This window comes from Sphaeramia orbicularis, chromosome 4, assembly GCF_902148855.1.
Source record: "Sphaeramia orbicularis chromosome 4, fSphaOr1.1, whole genome shotgun sequence".
Taxonomy (NCBI): domain Eukaryota; kingdom Metazoa; phylum Chordata; class Actinopteri; order Kurtiformes; family Apogonidae; genus Sphaeramia; species Sphaeramia orbicularis.
The window spans coordinates 12,100,462-12,123,693 of NC_043960.1; the positions used below are offsets into that span (position 1 = coordinate 12,100,462).

General features: G+C 36.4%; 1 protein-coding gene across 1 annotated transcript in view; it reads right to left on the minus strand.

Moving 5' to 3' along the window:
• Nucleotides 1-4,111: 4,111 nt before the first annotated feature.
• LOC115418296 (glypican-1-like) overlaps nucleotides 4,112-23,232 on the minus strand; it is a 60,397-nt gene continuing 41,276 nt past the window's right edge. The window contains 9 exon segments of the mRNA XM_030132712.1: nucleotides 4,112-4,246; nucleotides 6,338-6,475; nucleotides 9,990-10,076; nucleotides 10,078-10,121; nucleotides 11,320-11,485; nucleotides 12,556-12,646; nucleotides 12,648-12,727; nucleotides 14,306-14,523; nucleotides 17,765-17,923. Of these exon segments, the coding sequence (XP_029988572.1) occupies nucleotides 4,112-4,246; nucleotides 6,338-6,475; nucleotides 9,990-10,076; nucleotides 10,078-10,121; nucleotides 11,320-11,485; nucleotides 12,556-12,646; nucleotides 12,648-12,727; nucleotides 14,306-14,523; nucleotides 17,765-17,923 (1,118 nt within the window).

Below are 23,232 nucleotides of genomic sequence, written 5' to 3' on the forward strand. Positions count from 1 at the left end.
GTCATAAAAATTTCAGTTGCATTGTTTTTTTCACGCCTACAAGGAATAAAACACTCAAGAAAAAATATTGACAAAGGTCCTCATAATTCATGCATGAAAGGGTTAAAGAATCAGGGTTTCTAGCTCTCCATATATCAGTCAAATTTAAATCTTTAATTAACTGTTGAATTGTTGCCGTACTTTTAATGTGGGTTATAATAGAATGTGATGATGAGCTTTATTGGGGTCTAGTGTACAATTGAAATCTCCAGCTACAGGCAGATTCAAAGCTTGTGTCTTACAGGATAAAAGAAAGTATTTACTATTAAACAGCAAGTACTGAAGACTCTAAAAGTGTTTTACATATGGTTTAAAACGCATGGTCCTAAAAGAAGAAGAAATACAGGCATCATGTGCTTCCAGGCCTTATTTAACCCTGAAAGACCCAAACATCCACCGTTAATCTAAACCATCTACTGATCTAAACTGTTTAATACCTGTTGATCCACTAATTCTATCAATACATGTAAATAATTGGTGTAAAATACAGTTATTCATCTTTTCATGGTCATCAGATATGACCCATTTGGATGTTCAGAGGCTCCGTAGTGAACTTGGAAACACTGTCATCATCTACAACATTGATTCACCAGTAAAACCCATGGAGTTGGATCAATGACAGTGGATGGACACTGGGTTTATGATCAGTTATTGACAGATTTTACTGAAAAAGTCACTTTTTTTTCAGTTTTCTCTGTTTCTGATATAATAACACTCAATTTTAATATGAGTTTTAATGGACATCGACATGATCAGTAAATTAAATATAGGAAAATACTCTGAAAAACAACAAATACAGAGGATAATTATATTAAATGGAGATAAATGTCTTAAAGATTAAATGGGTGAAAAATTAATTTGGGAACTGACACAAAAGTAGCACTGGGTCTTCATGGGTTAAGTTATGTGACGCTGAAGCTTCTTAAAACCATAAACCACACTGTCTTACTTCTACAACACTGATTCACCATTAAAACCCATGGAGTTGGATCAGTGACAGTGGATGGACAGACTGGGTTTATGATCAGTCATTGATAGATTTGACTGAAAAAGTCACTTTTTCTTCAGTTTTCTCTGTTTCTGATATAATAACACTCAATTTTAATATGAGTTTTAATGGACATCTACATGATCAGTAAATTAAATATAGGAAAATACTCTGAAAAACAACAAAATACAGAGGATAATATTATATTAAATGGAGATAAATGTCTTAAAGATTAAATTGGGTGAAAAATTAATTTGGGAACTGACACAAAAGTAGCACTGGGTCTTCATGGGTTAAGTTATGTGACGCTGAAGCTTCTTAAAACAATAAACCACACTGTCTTACTTCTACAACACTGATTCACCATTAAAACCCATGGAGTTTGATCAGTGACAGTGGATGGACAGACTGGGTTTATGATCAGTCATTGATAGATTTGACTGAAAAAGTCACTTTTTTTCAGTTTTCTCTGTTTCTGATATAACAACACTCAATTTTAATATGAGTTTTAATGGACATCTACATGATCAGTAAATTAAATATAGGAAAATACTCTGAAAAATGACAAAATACAGAGGATAATACTATATTAAATGGAGATAAATGACATAAAGATTAAATTGAGAGAAAAATTAATTTGGGAACTGACACAAAAGTAGCACTGGGTCTTTATGGGTTAAGTTATGTGACGCTGAAGCTTCTTAAAACCATAAACCACACTTACTTCTACAACACTGATTCACCATTAAAACCCATGGAGTTGGATCAGTGACAGTGGATGGACACACTGGGTTTATGATCAGTCATTGACAGATTTGACTGAAAAAGTCACTTTTTTTCAGTTTTCTCTGTTTCTGATATAATAACACTCAATTTTAATATGAGTTTTAATGGACATCTACATGATCAGTAAATCAAATATAGGAAAATACTCTGAAAAACAACAAAATACACAGGATAATATTATGTTAAATGGAGATAAATGACTTAAAGATTAAATTGAGAGAAAAATTAATTTGGAACTGACATAAAAGTAGCACTGGGTCTTTATGGGTTAAGTTATGTGATGCTGAAGCTTCTTAAAACCATAAACAACCCTGTCTTACTTCCAACCCTATGTGTCATCTACTGTCAAGAATTTACTAAAGTTGTATATTCTCGTGTGAAATTTATTGATCTGTTGTGAAATCCACCAGGTGTCGCAGTAGAGCAGACTTTTGAACACTTCATTACTGATGTAATTCTTTCACTCCCTGCAGAGCAAATGGTATATTTCCTTAATCTGTCCCACACACAGTCAGCGATTCATCTATATTTCATCGCCCTTCTCACATTATTCACAGACACACACATCCACACCTATCTATATTTCATGCCTTTCACGTTCCCCTCAGCAGAACCCTCCTGTATACTGCTGATGGTTCTGCTCAGGATAAATCAGTGTCGTAAAACCGGCCACTTTAAGGGTGTGTATGCGTAGAGCGGAACGGGACGGCGTGTAGACACATCAACATGGCATCAAATTGTTCTATAATCCATTTACACATGGGTTAAAGGAGGATGAAAAATGTGCAGGGTTGTGCATGTGCATTTCACCCGGGTTTAAAAAACCGCTGTGCATGGAAGAAACGACCACTTATATTCCATATACTTCTGCTTACAGAGCGGAAGAGTCTTGTTGCTTAGTATTATTGAAGATACAAGTGGGCTTTGATGGTGACAGAACTCATGTCTATTGTAGTAACTTTGCCATAAGGCCTCCTGTAGCTTTAGATAGGGTTTTTTTTTCTAAAATACTTTTATTTCAAGAGCAAAACATTAACCCTTTCATGCATGAATTATGAGAACCTAATCAAGATTTTTTTCCGAAGTGTTTTTATTCCTCTTTAGGCTTGAAAAAGCTTTGCGATTCAACATTTTTTTATTTTTTTTTTATGAACCCATTTTTCATGGAGTTGCAAATATGTCCACTCAGCTGGACACCATGTGTTTAATTTTTGAAACAAAGAAACATGTATTTACTGGCATACTTTGTGAAAACTATGAACATTTTTTTTTTTTTTTTGGATTCTGCTAATCTGATGTTTTCTGAGGTCGCATTTTAACATACACTAATACTAGTTATTAATCACTTTATGGAGATAGTATGCAAAAAAACAACTTTTTGTTAAAAAAAACTGTTAAATACAGTCTAATAATAATACAATAACAAGCAATTGATTTACACTAAAGCATGTTAGTGCAGATGAGGTTTATCAAGAACAGTAAAGTTACAGTGATGGTATGAATGTCAGTGTATGGGATGATCCACTGTGTTGGCTGATATGGAACTAAAACAATAAAATCCATGAATACACAAGAGAACAGCTTTGAAAAACTGCCCACTGTAGTGACCACTATGCATGAAAGGGTTAATATATGTAAATTGCTGCTTATTTTTGGATTTAAAAGTCTTGTCACAGTCTTCTTTGGGAGTGGGATTCGAGTGGGAGTTACTTTTATGTTAGGCCCTTTTAGTACCCCTAGACTAGGTCATAAGAGAGAAATAAAAAAATATACTGATTAACATAATTTCAAGATAACAGCCTTACAAACAACAATGATATATTTACTTAACGTATTAAGATAAACCCTTTGAGATGCACCCACCTTTATACCTTTGTTGTTCTGCAGGCTTTAAATGAGCATACATGTTTATTTCTCACGCTCTTTTCTTCACATTCATCAAGAAAATATAAGAAATATGTGCACTTTAAAAGACACAAAAATCCCTGTCCCCATGAAGAAGCAGCACAAACAGAAATGTGACATGTGTATGTGTTGAATGAAACCTAAGTAAGTAAAGCTTTATTTGTATAGCACTTTTTAAAACATGTTACAAAGTGCTTCACATAAAAGGGAGATAGATCCAATCAAATCAAATTTTAAGCCAATTTACAGAAACCCAACAGAATCCTCCAGGAACAAACACTTATGACTGGTGACAGTGGCGAGGGTAAAACATCAGAAAACTAGAAAAGCACTCGGAGAGCGCAGACCTCCGCCTCCGGGGGGTGGGGCTGAAGTGAATTTGACAGTTTTTCCTTACCTTGCTTTAGTTATACCATTCCAGCATTTATCTTGACTGGTGCCTCCTGCTGCCAGTTTGTTGCAAAGTGCCACCGGCAGTTGGATCCAGTACTGCCTCATCTCCCTCAGCTTACTCGACAGGTCTGATACCTGAGGACAGATGATCAGAATTTGTTGTGATTCCCAAAAACTCACCGAGACAAATGTTAAGACTATTTAAAAAATAATAATAGCATACAATGTAAAAATGAAGAGATTACTGGTATTATTACAACGCTATTTATTGGCATGTTTTTGACTTATTTAAGATACGACTTTCAGACTTTGAATAGGACAAAAAAAAAAAAAAAAACAAGTTTTACCTTAGGAAGACAGGATTTTATTTATTTTTTTTTTTTAATCTCCACCAGTTTTTCAGAATATTGTTGACTGATTTATGCCTATCCTGCTGGGTTTCTTTGGTAGTTTTTGATACTATCCATCCCCTACATCATTTTCTAGAAGACTTCAGTGGGTCTCAGGTCTGGATATTAGTAGTTTTGGAGCTTTTCTTTCATTTAACAGTTGTACTGTGTGTGTGTGTGTGTAGATGTAGATAGATAGATAGATAGATAGATAGACAGATAGTATAGATAGATAGATAGATAGATAGATAGATAGATAAGATAGATATATAGATAGATAGATAGATAGATAGATAGATAGATAGATGATAGTAGATAGATAGATAGATATAAAATGTTAGCAGAACCAATAGGGTTTTTTAGTCTGCAATGGTATTTATTGATTTTTTATTGTTGATTATTTAAATGCATTTATTTGTAGTTGCTTCCAATAATCTTGTATTTGTACACCGATTTATTTATGTTTGTCACATTGCACTTTGGATGTGGGCTGATGTCTGTGGTAAACTGCAAATGAATTGCCCGTATGGGGGATTAAAAAATTTTCTGAATCTGAATCTGGACAGAATTATTGAGACATAACACCTTCAGCTTGTAGGACTTCCCATTCCTGTTGATTTGTAATATTATTATGACAAAAATGTTTGTGTCAGTTGTTGTCACTAATCACAAACCAACATAAAAAAAAAATCAAAATCTTACCAAGTGTATTTTTTTCATTTCTAGTCCAAATATCTCATCACACTTAAAATAAGACATAATCACCTAAAGAGTAACTTTTCAGTGAGATATAAGAACTTATTTTCAGACAATAGATCTTGAAAACCTTATTTCATGAAATCTTATCAAGATAATTTTTACTTGCTCCACTGGCAGATTTTTTTTTTGCTTAATTCAAGAAAAAAAAAAATGTAAAATTGATTTGACTAGAAATGAGAAAAATACACTTGGTAAGATTTTGATTGTTGCAGTGAGTATTCATTTTAACTTTAACCCTTTCATGCATAGTGGTCACTCCAGTGGACAGTTATTCTCCAGCTGTTCTCTTGTATATTCATGGGTTTTATTGTTTTAGTTCCATATCAGCCAACACAGTGGACGCTTAAATGCATCATCCCCATACACTGCAATTCATACCATTACTGTAACTGTGCTGTTCCAGATAAACTTAATCTGCAGGAACATGTTTGAGAGTAAATCAATTCCTTGTTATTATTATGAGACTGTAATTAACAGGTTTTTTTAAACAAAAAGTTTCTATTTCTTTTGTTTTGTTTTTTTGCATAGTATCTCCATAAAGTGAATAATAACTTTAGAGTATGTTAAATGTGACAAAATATCAGATTAGCAGCATTTTAAAATATTTTATTCATAGTTTTCACACAGTATATCAGTAAATGCATGTTTATTTGCTTCAAAAATTAAACACAGTTTCCAGCTGAGTGGATATTTTTGTAATTCCATGAAAAGTAGGTTCATAAAAAATTCAATTTCATGCCTTAAGAGGAATAAAAACACTCACAAAAAAAAAAAATCTTGATTTATGCATGAAAGGGTTAAAGACAAGTGAGAGTTGAAGGATCCAGGTGGTTATAATTACTTTATGAGAACATGAAAAATCATTCTTATACTGATAAAAAAAAATTACATTGAATAACTCAAAAATACATTTATTGCAATGATATTTATCTCAATATAAAAGTATATGATGGCCTTTATCATTATTATTCTGTAGCCGCAGTCTCCTGTTTGCCATGAAACACTTGAATTCAATGAGTCCTAATACTTTTGTCCATATACTGCAAATAAACTCATCCTTTTCATTACACGTACACACCTGCATTTCCAGCCTGAGTCCAGCGGTCGGGGATGGTTTGTACTCTGAAGCAGTCAAGGATCCGCTCTTCTTCCTCTGGTCATGAAGGCTGGGACTTCCTGTTCCTGGTTCACCTGGATTTCCACATGTCTGATACACCTACACATACAGACACAGGCACGGCACCTTTTAATATGTACTGTTTTTATTAACATTATGGTCTATCTAAATATTTCACTAAATTTTCAGCCTGAATTACGATATCTGTGATCACTGGAAATATCCACTAGATGTCGCCACAAACAAGAGTTTCAAACTGGAAGGACGGCTGAATGGATTTATTTCTTCAGCCCAATAACAAAGTGTTAGTTTGGAATGTAGAATTTAAATTGCCTAGTGCAAAAACTAATAAAAAGGCAGAAATACAAATAAATCTTTATATCTGACTGAAGGACAAGGTTGCAATATAACAAATTTAATACTGGGATGAGCCTAACAAGGTTGTAGATCTAAAATTTCCAACTCAAGGACAAGAAGATAGTCCAGTTTTTCAGATCAGAAACATAAACACAGGCAGAGTTAATACACAGTAGCCAGTTTAATCTCCTTTTACAGAGACTACAGGGCATCTGCAGGTTTGAAGAAGTAATATGTATGAATTTTTAAGACATTTTTCAAGTTGTCTGGTCAATTTTAATTCACAAAAATAACAGTACAAGGAGCCTCATAGTTATGTTCTTGAATCAGTCTTAACCATGTTGCATTCCAGCTAATGCTACATTTCCATTTGTCTCTGACTAATGTTTCTGCTACAGATGTTCAACCTGCTGAAGCTTATACCTGAACCCCTCCATCCATGAATGACTGTTACAGGCTCTACTCATTCCCACCGCTGTTATGGTAAAATTCCAAACTAATGACATATATTGTACAAATTTTACAAATATGTCCAAAGTAAATTTAGCATTTATTTACTTATGATTTGTGCTTGTGGAATTTTTAAGATCTTTGAGTGACAGATTTAACCCATAAAGACCTAATGCTACTTATATGGCAGATACCAAAATAGTTTTTTCTATATTTAACTTTTCTTAAGTGATTTATCACCATTTATTATAATATTATCCTCTGCTTTTTGTGGTTATTCAGTGTAAATCATGTATTTTCCTATATTTAATTTACTGATTATGTAGATGTTCATAAAAGTTGAGGGTTATTATATCAGAAACAGAGAAAACTGAAGAAAAAGTAACTTTTTCAGTAAAATACATCATTAACTGAACATAAACCCAGTGTGTCCATCTACTGTCATTGATCCAACTCCATGGGTTTTACTGGTGAATAAATGTTATGGAAGATGACGGTGTTTCCACGTTCACTACGGAGCCTCTGAACGTCCAAATGGGTCATATCTGATGACCATGAAAAGATGAATAACTGTATTTTACACTAATTATTTACATGTATTGATAGGATTAGTGGATGAACAGTTTAGATCAGTAGATGGTTTTGGTCACCACCAGCTGTTTGGGATTTTTGGGTTAAGAATTAATGATCATTTCCAAGGATAAATAATTTAGGACAATCAAATTTAAGACTTTTTAAGGATCTGTGGACACTATTATCTATTTAGGCCCCTTTACATACGTGCAAAACTTCATTCAATCAATCAATCAATCAACCTTTATTTATAGAGCGCTTTTCATGCACAGATGCAACACAAAGTGCTTTACAGAATTAAAAACACACAATAAAAACAGAAAAACAATTACAGAGAAAACCCCTCCCTCCCACCCTCCATACTAGACACGCACACACACACACACACACACACACCCACACACTTACACACGCACACACACGCACACAACAGGGAGACATGGCATGGCACTGAGGATCAAGGAAACGCCACCTTTGGGGCCGTCCACACTGGGAGGAGCCGCAGACCGTGCCATTGGGGGACCAGCACCCAGGCCCCCCGACTCCAACAGACAGGTGGACCCCCACATCGAAGGGAGGACCCCCAGCCAGCCGGGCCAAAGGGACCCAAGGACAGTACCCCCACTAGCAGACCAGACACAGCTCCCAGTGTGGAGGACCCCCCTGAGGATTTATCATTAAAACAACATGCTTGATTGCAACAAAGGACATTTGGGTAAAACTGTCATTTTCATTTTCATCATAAGATGCATAAATAGTCATTTGTGGGTTTTAATATATTTGAAGCTGAAGTCATCATTAAGTCAGAGTGGTGTCACATTTAAAATATATTTAAAAAGTAGCATCCATGCAAAAATCCTTAAAAAATTCTTATTCTATTCTAATTATCAAATTAATTAAATATTTCAGGAAAATTTTTAATGGATTTAGAAACTGAAGATGTTACTATTGAACTACAAAAAGTTTGAAATCATTATCTCAATTCTAATTTTTGATTCAAAGTCAACAGGCGCGTGATTTGACCCATAAGTTCATAAAATTATTTTTTTATTCAATAGACTGTTCAATTTCATCATCCTAAAAACCCAGAGTCTCCCCCATACCAGAATGGTTCGACCCAACCTGTCATATGCCACCTAGCATCACCTGTCAATCACTTGAAAACTCAAACAATGGAGTTGTGGTTGAAGCGTAATTCTTTTGAAAACACGGAGGGACAAGTGGCAAACAAGGCCAAACCAGAGCTGGCAAAATTCCAGCTGTATCTTTAAGATTATTATGTTATGTTTTGAGAACAGATCTTTACTATGATCCCAAAGGAGGACACTTTATGTTGCTAATTATTTTTATGTGCACAAATCTTTATTTATAATTAAGTTAATTATTTCTTTCTTTTTTAGTTATATCTTTTATTTCCAAATAGTTCAAGAGTGACCACTACAAATGGAGTTCCAAAGTTTAATAAATCAGACACTGATGACACAGCACTCTGTTTTAAGTCGTTTTTTTCAACCAAAAATGCTTTGCGCTGGTTAGGAGGTGTTTGGCTGAAAAAATATTTCACAGAGGGTACATCACTGAAAAAAGGTTGAGAACCACTGCTTTACAACATCACTTCGTCTTGTGGGCATCGTGACCTTCCCAGTTCAATAAATATTTAATGACGAGGATGAACCATGACTTGCGTAGCGTCCATGCAATCACATAATCCATATTACCTGTGCAGATTGCACTGTAATGTTTGTTGTTTCAACGGTCATTTGGGTTTGACCAGCACATATTTAATCACAAGGACATTGTAGTAATTATTTTACTGTGTTAAAAATTCAATACTTAGACTTCACAGAATATATTTATTGAATTAGACTGCTTACTTTTAGAAACAAGAATGCAGTAAATGTTTACACATAAACTAAAATGTAGATAGTGTCTGCTTGGCAGGCTGTTAGTGGTTGTTGGCACATTTGGAGGACATATCTAGAAAAGCAATCACAGAATGATGAAAGGTTGAGTCCATTCCCACTGGGACACACTGATGAATACCATCCCCTCAAGGTTCATTGGAAAAAAATAATAATGTGAATAATTAATAGCTTTGTATGATCCAACACATCCATTAATTACTTTTGAACTCAAAGCAAGGCTGACGTGAATCACTCCGCTATAGGCGTTCTTTGTCCAGTCGTACTGTTTGTGTGAATTCAGAAGCAGCGATAAGACAATGTTATCTTACCTTCGCAGTAAAGGTCTCCATGTTTTCCTGTAAGTAATAGACGGCCTCAAAGATCCGAGCCGGGATGGAAGAAAGAACCACATCCAGACGTGGGCTCTGTGCTGAAACTCGACGCCACTTGAATCATAGTGTCTGAAAGGAGACGAGGAGAAACATTCATCTCATCAGCAAGATTTTTTTGTTGTCCCGTATGCTTTTTGCAACTCATTATGGCTGCGACGATAAGAGGATTACTCAATTAGCTGAAGAAAAAGCATCAATTGGCAACTATTTTTGGTAACCAATTAATTGTTTTAATCATCTTTCAAGCAAATGTGCCAAATAGCTCAGGGTATGTTTGATTGCTGGCTCAATAAAAAACATTTTATGCTGTTTTTTTGCAGAAAATTGAATGGGTAATCAGCAGAATGATCATATGTTTCATCTGTATTGAAAGTAAGTATTAATTGCAGAACTAAAACTCACAATGAACAAACTGAAGAGTTTTGAGTGACCTATTTAAAAGTACAGTAATACTTAAACCCCTGTTAGGGCTATAAATAAATATGTGCCATGTCAACAGTAGGATGCCTAGAGAAATTATTTTAGTGAATGCATTTATATTCAGCAGCATACAGTAGAAACAGTACATTTATCACTATGGCAATCTCAGCAAAATATTACTGAGGATTAAAACTACTCATAAATCATATTATCATATCTGAACAAAACATTCTTGCAGACAACACTTGCTGCAAGTGCATGTTTGGCTCGTTTTATTCAGGCTTGGAAGATATGATATGTTACTGGACATTGTTAGATACTTCATAGAAGCTAGTGTTTAGTACATACTAGTATTAATTTAAATAAGTATACAGTCATGGAAAAAATTATTAGACCACCCTTGCTTCTTAAATTTTTTGGTCATTTTAATGCCTGGTACAACTAAAGGTACATTTGTTGGGATAATATAATGAGAACAACAAAAATAGCTCATAAGAGTTTAATTTCAGAGCTGATATCTATCCATTTTCCATGTTTTCCTGATAATAACCAAAATCACTTCAGTTCTTACATCAATATCTATGGCATTGTGCTGACAAAAACAGTGCTTTTAGGCATTCCATGTTTTCTTTTCTGTCTGTTTTAGCCACATGATACACACAGGAGTTAGTACTTGATTGCATAACCATTGCTTTTGATGACTTTTGATGGTCTAATAATTTTTTCCGCAAATGCATTTCAGTGACTTGCAGTGTCTATTCCAGTTTTTAGAGAAGTATTCAAGTACGAAACTATTTGTATTGCATTCTATTCTTTGTAAATATGAGAGTAAACTCAAATTTGTCACCTATAAGGTTCTGCCACTCAGAGTCCAGGTCAGCTTGGTTGGCCAGGCAGCCCTTCATAACGTTGGAGCAGTAGTTGGAGCAGGGTTTGATGGACGGCATGCCGCGACAATGAGGACAGTACACCAGCTTCATCAAGGCCTTCCCACACTCTGGACTCAGAGACACCTGGTGTGGACGGAGAGGACAGTCCGCATGAGGAACAGGAGTATAATCCAGTCTATTCTTCATTGGGTATTTTCACTGAACAAGACAGATGGACACTAGAGGGCAGTAATGAGCCAGTAATGTGAGGCAAATTGAAACGGATGACAGCATGGCCTTGCTTGTCAGTCACTGTCAGTTTCTGATTATGTTTGCAGGATGTGAGAAGTGTCCACTTTCACAGAGGAGTTACCTTTCTGATACATCTCACCTTTCCAATACCCCCTACTTGAGCTGGAAACCCACTGATGTGTGTACATGTCTTACATTTAAGCGCATTCATTTAAGTCATGCTATTAATTTTTTTTACCAGCTCTTCACACATCGATTTCTATGCAGTGACAGATTGAACAACCAGTCATGTCAGCATAAATGTCTGCATGAATTTGAATCAAGTTGCATTACTGTTTTGTGGCTTCAAGTGCTGATAGATTTAATAAATCTACCCTCACAGTCATAATGTATGTTACAAAATGACATGATGTCCTCTGTCCCATTGTACACATTTCACTAAAATTATTAAATCACTTAAATAAATAAAGCTTAGACACCATTCAGTGAAATGAATCAGGATTAAATTTGGCCGAGCTGCTTTTCTTAAGAGACATAAATTAAAAAATGGGTGTGTGAAATGTCATTAAAAGTCATTACTAACTGCAGCCTTTTCAAAGTGTAACACAAAGAAGAATCTGTGTGCAAAAAAAACAAACAAAAAAAACCCCATCACATGCATAATTTGTCCACAACACTGTCATCCTTCCAAATGAGGGCTTTGTTTTGTTGACACTTAATTTTTGATGATTTTTGTGTGCTTTATTTTCAGGGTGGAGACATTTTCTCTGGCAGTTAGGGTGTGACGACCACGCATCCATCACATCTCCTTTCTTGGGATTCAACCCAGCAGGCCTGAGTCACACATACACACACTCAGAGACACAAACATCAGCTCCCAAACTCAGTTTCTCTAACACATCCTGTCTGTCAGTCTCACTTCACTGCATCCATTTCTTTTTCACACACACATACACACCCACCTGGGAGACCTTCCTGACCACCTCTCCGCTGACTATCAGCCCCTGGACAAACGACCTGGCTGTGACAAAAGCCCGGATCACCTTCGTCTTTGTCTCGTGGGACGTCTCCAAATGGTCGTAGCGTCTCCTGTTGCTTAGCAACACATTCAAGGTAGTCCTCTGACAGGGTGACCTGCCAGACAGAGGGGGAAAGTGTGAGAGCTGCGTTTTATTTGAGGTATTTCACCGTTATTAGATAACACAGAGGTGAAAGAGATAGGAATGACAAGAACTACAGATTTCAGCCGTGAGTCATACGTCTTCAACCCCGAGGACAGCCTGGAGACGTGCTATTAAAAGACATTTAAAAATACCCTCACTATCAGAAGAATATTCAGCGTGCATGTGAGTGTGATAATAGTTGAAAAAACATTGTTAAGTCCAAGCGACATGTCTAAAAATGGAAGTTTTATCAGTTGTCACATACAGAAGTGTATTTGTAGGAGCCTAAACAGAAGCAGGGGCGAAGGAGAGGGAGCAGAGGTAGAAGCAAGACAAGGTCACAAAATCCTTCAGTGGAGTCTTCTTAAATTTCAGTTATTTTCTTATTTTTGTTCAAATCTAGCATGACTCAGTGTTTTCTGACTATAATTGCAGATCATTTAAAAGTGTAATAGACAGAAAACCTCTTTGATGGCATTAATGTGTGAGATTCATCTTTGTTTTCTCAAATATGTTGTCAAACATCCCCAGAGCTTCTCTCCACATAGATCAAAAAACAACACAGTAACAGAGAAACTTGGAGTATTTGACTATAAAATACCACACTGTTGTGATCTAAATCTGCATCAAAATTCTGAAAGTAGTTACAAACTTAAACTGCAGCCATTTCAGTTCATTATAATGTTCATTTTATGTATTTGGTCATATATGTCAGCAGTGTATTGTGTTTTACGAATGAGAACTGTATATTTTGATCATATATGAAGTTGTGTTATGGCCAAGGGTTACAAATAAAGATGACTATAAACTCCTTGTGTCAGACATGAGATTGACACTTGTCCTAAAATATTGACCTTTTTCCATCACATGGTACAGACTTAACTTGATTCCACTAAATTTTTTGGTTTTCTATCAGGCAGTACCTGTTTTCTGCTATATTTTTATGTATCACATATATTTGCATCTTGAGGTCATACTAGTCTGGTTTGTAGGATGTACTTGCCCAGAAAAAGTGTGACTATTTCAGTCGCCTAATGGCAGGATTGACATTCTCCTCCCTTCCACCATCTGTATGTTACTGTTTTGAAAGAGCAAACTCAGCTGCAACTACATGGTGCAAATGGCAAGTTTTGACAAATACATGCATCTAGTCATTTTAATACCATGGCACGCGTTCTCATGCGTATGTTTGGCGAAAACAACTTCTCCCCTGACAGTATTTTGCAAAAGCGAAAGATGAGAGTGATTCATTGCATTTGCATTCATCCATCCAGACTTGCCAAAGAACATTGTGGAACGAAAGGAGGTACTATATCTAAGAAAGAAAATGAATTACCCTATACCAAAAATGAGAAGAATCAAGTACAGTCGAAGCCAAGCTATTACCATGCAGTGTAAAAGCCAACTTTTTTGTTGTATGAATCCCTTATGAATAGAGAAGCAAACAGAAAACTCTCTGCTCTATTCTAAGTTATCTAATTTTCATTTTGGTGTCTTGTTTCTTCACTGTCAGACCTTAGCTGACTTCTTCCCACAATGAAGTACTCACATCTTTTGGGGCGGCACTTTTAAAGGTACGTTCCAGAAGGCGGGACCAGAACTCTGACAGGGTTTCATCCAGATTGAGAGCAGAACCCCGATAGTACTGTCGCAGATCGCTGTACAGATCACCATAGAGACGGGTGTTCTGCGAGTACAGAGAGCCGAGGGGAGCCAGTACCTCCTGCAGGGAGCGCTCCGAACGACTGTGTAGTTCAGTGAAATAGGCTGAAAGAGGAGAAAAGAGGAAGTCAAGTTTATTCACACATCACAATACATGGAGGAGGCTTAAACCGGTTAAACAGTTTTCTGCCACTAGGGGTCTGTGAATCAAAACAATAAAAATGATATAGGAATAAACAGAGTTATTTTCATCACCATTGACTGAGGGAGAAATAATGTTTATATTAGAGGTAATGTATTGATATTTTATTGAAGGGGATATGATGCCACTGACGGGTGACCAAAAGAAATGGCCCATTGTATTGAATAATGTTATAGTTTAACATTGATGGGAATATTTGCTTAAATGTAAATACAGAAGTCATCCAAATATACAGTGCTGTACAATGATAATGACCAAAGGCACAATAAACTGATCTAGAATGTATTCTACTTACAATGGAAAGATGTTTACATGATGATCTGAGGGATCTGTTGAGAGTGTGTTCACGGAGCACCTCAAATCAATTGTTAGCAATGGGTAAGATTGGACTTACAATAGGAGTTATTCTAAAACCTCAGGGTTTTAATTAGAGGTTGAGTGGTTTTTAAAGGCCAATAGATAACAGTAGTTTCACTGGAAAAAATCTAAATCTTACCAAGTGTATTTTTCTCATTTCTAGTCAAAATATATCATCACACTTAAAATAAGAGATAATCACCTAAAGAGTAACTTTTCAGGGAGATATGAGAAGTTATTTTTAGACAATAGATCTGGAAAATCTTATTTCAACAAATCTTACCAAGATAATTTTCACTTATTCCATTAGCATATTTTTTTTCTTGAATTAAGCTAAAAAAAATCTTGAATTAAGCAAAAAAAAAAAAAAAAAATCAAAAATCTACCAAATACAATTGGTAAGATTTAGATTTTTTCCAGTGTTGGAGCTGGTCCTGTGTTTAGTACCACCTTCACCAAGTTTCCAAGAAAAGTGAAACTAAACATCATGCAAATCCATGCAGATTGAGTGGTCTTGAATCACTGCAGCATCAATACATAAACAGTCCTCATATTTATAATGAATTTAGTTTGTCTGGTTACTTTTGATCCTCTGAAAATAGACAAAGTGTGTGTTAAAATGATTATAATTCTTAAATGGTTAATGTAGCATTTTTGAAAGTCCACACTTCAATCACATCTTGATTGCACTTCAGCTCCATTGTGGTGGTGTACAGAGGCAGAACTAAAAAATAGTGTTACTGTCTACATATTTTTATATATGACTGTATATGCATCATCATGTCACAAGGTGGGACTTCATTATATGATTATATCAAGCAGGAGTCCTCCAAAAATGTATGTTATAGTTCAAGAAGGCTCTAGCTTGATACATCATCATCTTTATTTTCTCCAGTAGGGTCAAAACGCATACGTCACATCAGAGTGATTTCATATTTTAAATCTCTCTGATGGGACATTTTAGAGATAATTTGACAGATAAGTGTTGCTAAATGATCCACATTTTTACTTTAAATTCATTTTTACTTTAGTTGGACCATAAGGGATTATCCAGAACAAGGAGCTACTTTATACTAAAATAAATGTTGGAATGACAATCAATTAAAGTTCGCTCTCTGATGGGACATGACTATGTTTTGACCCAGTAGGAATCTCTAAATCTATGTTTCAGGTCCCAGGAACAGCAGTGTTTCCAAAATTCTAACGTCTTCACTGGCCATTAGCTCAGTTGGGCTGAAGATGATATCACAATATGTTTACAGGGCATCGCTAAGGAGATGAACTGGTAAAAACCAAGTCAAGTTCAGTAAAATCAGGGCAAGTTGAGCTCATACTGACATTGGAAAACCAGCATTAGTCAAAGACATAAAACCCTTCATGGAATAAATATGCAACAGTTCAAACTAAGGTGATTGTATAGTGCAAAGTTTACTTTTCTGACCTATGATTTTTTATTTTTTATTTTTTTTGCTCTTCAGTTATACATTCCACTTGCAAATCCCAAAGTAATTTAATGGTCATTATCTGAATCAGTGCTGATGCTTTGGGACCAGATAAAAAGGCTATCTCTAGTTTTATTTATTGAATACGCTGTGGTTTATCTATTACCTGTGTTGTCAGTCCTGCAGAAAGCGCACTCTACTAATCTCGTCGACAAGAAGAATATGGAAAGAGTTTTTAGATCGACTGATTTGCTTCTCTGACATAGACGCTGACATGAGCAAACATACGCGTTATTTGTTGTCACGATTACAGAGCAGAGCAGTTTATTGAATGTCACTGCAATTATTGAATTTTTGAGCAGCTCTTTTCATACTGATGTGTTGTAAAGTGTCGATGGTCAGAAAGCGGCCCTAGTGATTAGCACATCCAATTTAAATTCACGACATTGGCAAGGGTTTCTTTGAAATTTCCTCCGAACCAGATGGATACAAAGCGATAGAGAGGTCAAACGGAGAGAATAAGGGAGTCAACGAGCTGTCTCTGCAGTATATTGGTTTGGGCTTTTCCCTCATGCTTCAAAGGCTGTGGACCAGTGCCAGCCTGTTCTAACCACAACCAGATGGACGGCCACATTACTGCTACTGAGGTGGCCTGCTGCCTTCAGACTAATAATACTGTCCTCCTCCTCCTCTGACTAGTCCTCCCGCTGCAATCTGTTTCTGTTTCTTTAACCTGTTTTTTTTTTTTTAACTGTTTCTACACATCACTAATGACATGTTTCTCACTTGCTGCATTTGTTTTCTGTCCCTGTTGTTAACAGTGTCACTTCTCAGTCGTTCCCTCTTTTCCTTGCCTCTCTTCCTCCCTCCATCCTTCTCTTTCTCTGATGTGCAGTGATCTGCAGACTCGGCTCCTCAGTGGGTCAACTGCTCATTAGCTGAACCAGCCACTGCCCCGGGGGACACCCCTCTGTTTGTGTGTGTGTGTGTGTGCGTGTGCATGAAAGTAAGCAAGTGTGTATATGTGTGTGCGCTCCTTTGAGATCAGGGGATCGGCTTATCACATTTCATTGTGTCTGGCTGACTCTGCTCTCATTATAACACCCAGTCAGGGGTCCCCTTGACGCGCAGGACACACACACTTTCTCTTTGCGCACACTCACACTCACTATCAAAGCAGTGGCACTGAGTAGCTGGAAAACAGTCAGGGCACAAACTCACAAATACACAACATACAAATGTCACAATCCTCTAGGCTCGCTGCTGAAGCTTTGGTATTGAGCACAGTCAGTAATGAGTCTCTGTGCTGTAAACACACACGCTTACACAAACACACACTACTTACTGTCAAAGCTCCTGTAGAGAGCATTGAAGGCCGCCTGCAGCGACCTGCCGGCCTCTCTGATCAGGCCCTCGGTCTCTCGGGAGCTCAGACCTGCTAGGTTTTCCTCCATGGTACTGGTGCAGCAGGTCGGACCCTGGGGACACATCCTCAGATGCTCACCTGCCAAGACAGAGCAGACACACTCATTAAGCTGTTATTAATTAGGTAATTAATTAAAATTAATTAATAGATGGATTTGAGGAAAGCATTGGCACCAAACCTTAAAGCTACTATTACAGCTAAAAATCAACCTGTAAATGCACACATACAGTTTTTACTTTACTTTATCTCATATGTTGTTGTCTTTGTATAACGCTTAACCCTGTAAAGCCTGAAACATTAAATCATTGACAGAAAATTCCAGTTCTTCGAAACCAGAGCCTTTACTGGTCTTTCTGAACAACAAAAAAAAACATTTTAAAATCATAATATCCATTGTATATTATTTGATACATCAGGTCTTAATGCTCAAATATTATTATTTTTGAACAAACAAAAACATAATATAACACAAACATGTTTAACAAATTGGTAATTCCTTTTCAAAATTGGCAAAGTTCTGCCTCCTTCCTCATTAATTAACCATATGTAATGATGGTTCACATCATTTAAAATGTTTTCCAGATGGATTAAGTGATTCAACAACCAGCAAAATGTTAAACCCAAACCATCCACTTAAAAGTACTGTGTAATTTTATTGTGCTAGAGCTTTGTTTCTGAATGTACCTGAACTGTACTGCAGTTTATTTTAAAGCTCCCCCATACATCATCAGCCTGATTTGAATAAATTACCCTGAACTTTGGGTGTGACGGAAACGCAAAGCACACAGGTTACCCAGATAAAAAAGTTCCTGGTAATAAAAGTTCCTGGTAATTTGGTGGAAAAGGGCCTAATGACAGTCATGTAGTGTCACTGGAAATGCCTCTGGTGAATTAATTCCTCCCCCTGGTGGACTATATATGTATTGCATGTATCTAATTGTATACATCAGGTTTTTCAAGAAAAAAAAATAAAAAATCACACTGATCATGTAGAGGGCTTCAAAAGTCACGTATCAAATATGATACGTTTGGCGTTACAGGGTTAAATGACAACGTAACAGTTCTTACATAATAAGTCATACTGTATATATTCCTATTAAACAAACTTTTTTACACAAGGTTACAGGTTTGTGTACTTAAGAGTTCAACTTTGAGACAGTATGAAACTCAAATAAAAAATTAATCTACTTCTCCTTCACTTGAACATTTTATACAACTTTATACTTCTACTCTACTGCAGCTTAGAGGCAAATACTGTACATTTCCCCCCATTCCACTTGTCTGACAGCTTTAGTTACTTTACACCCATTTTCATTTCATTCCAGTTTTTGTCCTCTTCTTGTTGAGTGAAAAGCATGCAACGCCACTTTAGGATTTAGTGGGTAGATGTGTTTGTGCATTACTTTGCAGAAAATTGCTTCTTAAGTGACACAGATTCTTAAAAAAAAAAAAAAAAAAAGAAACACTCTTAGAATTATCCAAATATGGAAAGCTGATATATATATATTTTTTTTTTTACAGAAACTTAGTTCTAACATAACAAGAATACCACAAACATATGATGATTTTATGGAATATGTTGCATTTCTGTATGTTAAAATATCCAATCACGTATAAGGTGATTATGAATTATTATGAGCTCAAACATCTAGAGCACTAAAAGGCAGGATATGCATTAGTCTAATGCATCACTAAAATGAATCCAATAACATCATATGCAATAGTAAAACACTGAGAGGGACCATTTACTGCACAATGACTACTTTTATTTGTCATTTTCTATGTGTATTTTGTTGATAATACATAGTTTTACTGAATGCTTCTCCTATTAATTAAAACTACCTTGATGAATTTTTAACCAACGGATTACCAACATTAGCAACGGAGCTACTAATAATTACAAACTATCACACATTCTCCCGCATGGTGAAAAAACAGCTACTCTCGAATCAAACTTGTAGCCACAAAGTAAAGTAATGTAAACATGCTTAAAGTGTGACAAACTGCAGTGGGGACGAATAAAAATGAATGGTTGGATGTGAATGAATTTTTTATATAGATGGAGTTATTGAAATGCATTTTTTACTGCTTTTTGTATGTTCTAGTTTTTACTCATGTCTGTTTTTGTAATGATAACATCAGCCTGCCCAGGGACTACAAGTGGACATTAGCACTGGTGCTACAACCTGGCACACTACATCTCTCCTTTTTAAGGTTAACGTACATTGTGCATTGTCCCTGTCTAAATAAATTAATTTTAAAAAATGAAATGAAAATAACGCTTCTGATTGGTGCACTGCTTTGTCTAATCCCCCCCTACTTCAAACCAGCTTAGGCAGATAAAACACAATAAAGCAATTTAAACTGTGGCTAAATTGTTCTCATATCAGACCTTATCTCAGAGACTTGACTAAGAAAATGCGTTTTTATCATCTGATTCCCCTAAAGTGGACACTTCACCCCACCTCAAAAGGACAATTAGAGTGCAGTAATAAAGTATTCTGACCACCGAGATCAGTTTCAACATTACATCAGTGCTTACGTACACACATATCAATATTTTAACACCTGGAAGGGTCACACAGTCATCCTTGTGAGTATTTTTACTGCTTACTGTTACTTAATCGTCATTCTGGATGCAGGTGTGGAGTGTTTTTCCAAAGTGGTGCTTCTGTTTTTGCTGACGTTTGTCTCACACCAATGCATCAAGTATTTATTGCACCCAAGGAAAGCTTTTACATACAGAATCAACCCACCAATGCACTCTTCTTATATATAGTAACCCTAAAATATGCAGCTTTGTATTCTGTTCACCTCTTTTATTTGTCTGTACAGTCTGCAGCTATACACACATTTGGGGTAACCGGTATGATAGAGTGAGTTTTCTGAAAAATCCTTCAATGTTTTCATGACATACTGTATACACGACAAACAAAACATTGAGGATATTTCTTTTTTTTTTTTTTGTCTTTTTTTGTGTCATTTTTGCCATTTGTAAATAAAACTATGTGTGGTCATTAAAAAATTAGTTTCAATTCAATTCACACAAAAAAGTAAAAAGTGCTGTGCAAGAATCCCAACTGAAAAAAATAGCCAAAAAATTAAAAATATCCTCAACTTTTTGTTTGTAGTGTATCTGGTACTATGCCAAGCGACACACAACAACTGCACAAATAAGCCTAAATGTCCAGCTACATTTTGTCTGCCACTATCTACCCTCTTCTGACTGACTAGATCCAATAGGTGACACACACACACACACACACATACACAACTTCCACTTGTGCCCTCATCTTGAAATAATGTGACTCTGACCTTCACTATAAAACTAAAAAATACAGAGTAAGGGCAAGGAAATTGCTCACTTGCACCATTTTTTTTTATTCTTAAGGGGATACTCGAGTCCACAGGGAACATAAAAATAAAATCTCTTTCACACACACGTGCACATGTGCACACACTGAACCTGCCAGACAGCCTAGAAAGCAGTCTGCAGCATCAGTCTCTTGGCAGACTGGATGCCTTAGGATGGTGTGTTCATGTGTGTATGTGTGTTCATGCATGCATGTGTGTGTGTGTGTGTGTTCATGTGTGTGTGTGCCCATGTCTGGGAAGGTTAAGGGTGAGTAAGTACCCACAGCTGTGTGCATCAGTGCTGTCTTTCTTCCTAAAAGGTCCTGGGTCAATTTGTGTATGGGTGTGTGTACATGTGTGTCTATGTGTGAGCATGTGTGGGTGTGTCTGTGGGTTTGGGGGCAAAATTTGTCCACCAGGATAAGTGGAGCAGAAGAGGAGACGCCTTCATCATCACTGCTCCATGAATGTTTCATCTGTACTGGCTGGTGTGTGCATGTGTGAGAAAGTGAGACTGACAGCATTAGTACAGGAAATAGCACCTAATGCAGCCTCTTATCACATTTCTTTGTGGGATATTTTAAGACTTTTCTGCTTCATTTTGTACGATATGATGATACGTGATGTGACAAAAGAAAAAAAATCATATTATCTGATATTATACCCATAACTTATTTATTGTCTTCTACCGCATATCTTATCATTTGGATGATGTTTTGGTGTTTTTGATGCAGTCTTGCAGTAAAAAACCTGAGCATTTTACCATTAGGTCCCCCGAACTGACTGATCTGCTGTGATTCCCAACTGCAAAGAAGAAGAGATATAACTTTGCATTTTAGCATTTTTCTTAAGGGTGTGATATTTTGCTTTTGTTTAAATGGAATTATGCATTTTAAAACATTACCCTGTGGTCTACATAATAATAATAACTAGAAGCACTCGGAGAGCGCAGACCTCCCCCAAGGCTGATCAGTGCCCCCCCCCCCCCCCCCGTGGGCCCCCCACCCCCGATCACCACCAAAATTTAATCATTTCTTCCTTAGCCCATTTCCAACAAACCCTCAAAATTTCATCCAAATCTGTCCATAACTTTTTGAGTTATGTTGCACACTAACGGACAGACAAACAAACAAACAAACAAACAAACAGACAAACAAACAAACCCTGGCAAAAACATAACCTCCTTGGCGGAGGTAATAATAATAATAATAATAATAATAACATTTTATTTATAAGCGCCTTTCAAGACACCCAAGGACACTGTACAACAAGATAAAACAAACAATCCATAAAATACAAAGAAATAAACAGATTAAAACAAATAATTACTATATATAGAAATGAAGTTGTAGAATGGAGAGTAGAGCTTATGGGGGGTAGGCAGTTCTGAAAAGGTGAGTTTTGAGTCTGGATTTGAATGTGGGGAGAGAGTCACAGTTACGGATGGATGGTGGGAGGGAGTTCCAGAGCTGAGGAGCAGAGCGGCTGAAGGCTCGGCCTCCCATGGTGCTGAGGCGGACAGGGGGCACGGTGAATACATAAACTGTAAATGCTCCGCTTGGGTCTGAATTCTTCATTAATTCAACTCCACAGGTCCATCTTCAACCCTATTTCTGAGTAATGAAACCAGAAAGGTCGTTTTGAGCGTTGACCCTTTAAATGCAAATGAGCCACTTCACGCCCCACCCCCTCCAGGTTGTTGGCTGTGCTTTCTGTCCCGTTCAACCAACAACTGAACATTTTAGGTAATCGGCTCGAAGTTTGGACATATTTTCAGTATAGACTACAACCGCTGCTGCTGATAAACAATTATGGCATAATCGGAGAAATGTTCATCGGAAGTCTCGACCTTATATGCAAATGTCGTGACATAACTAGTTATAGACATAAGAATTTAAGCAGGAATTGAAAGGGTTGTAGAAATCCATTCGATTTTTGTTGGAATGAATATAGATAGCTTTGCAGCACCTGGAAGGTTCAAATTCAAACTTTTTGGAACTATTAGGGTCTAAATACACAAATAAATGAACCAA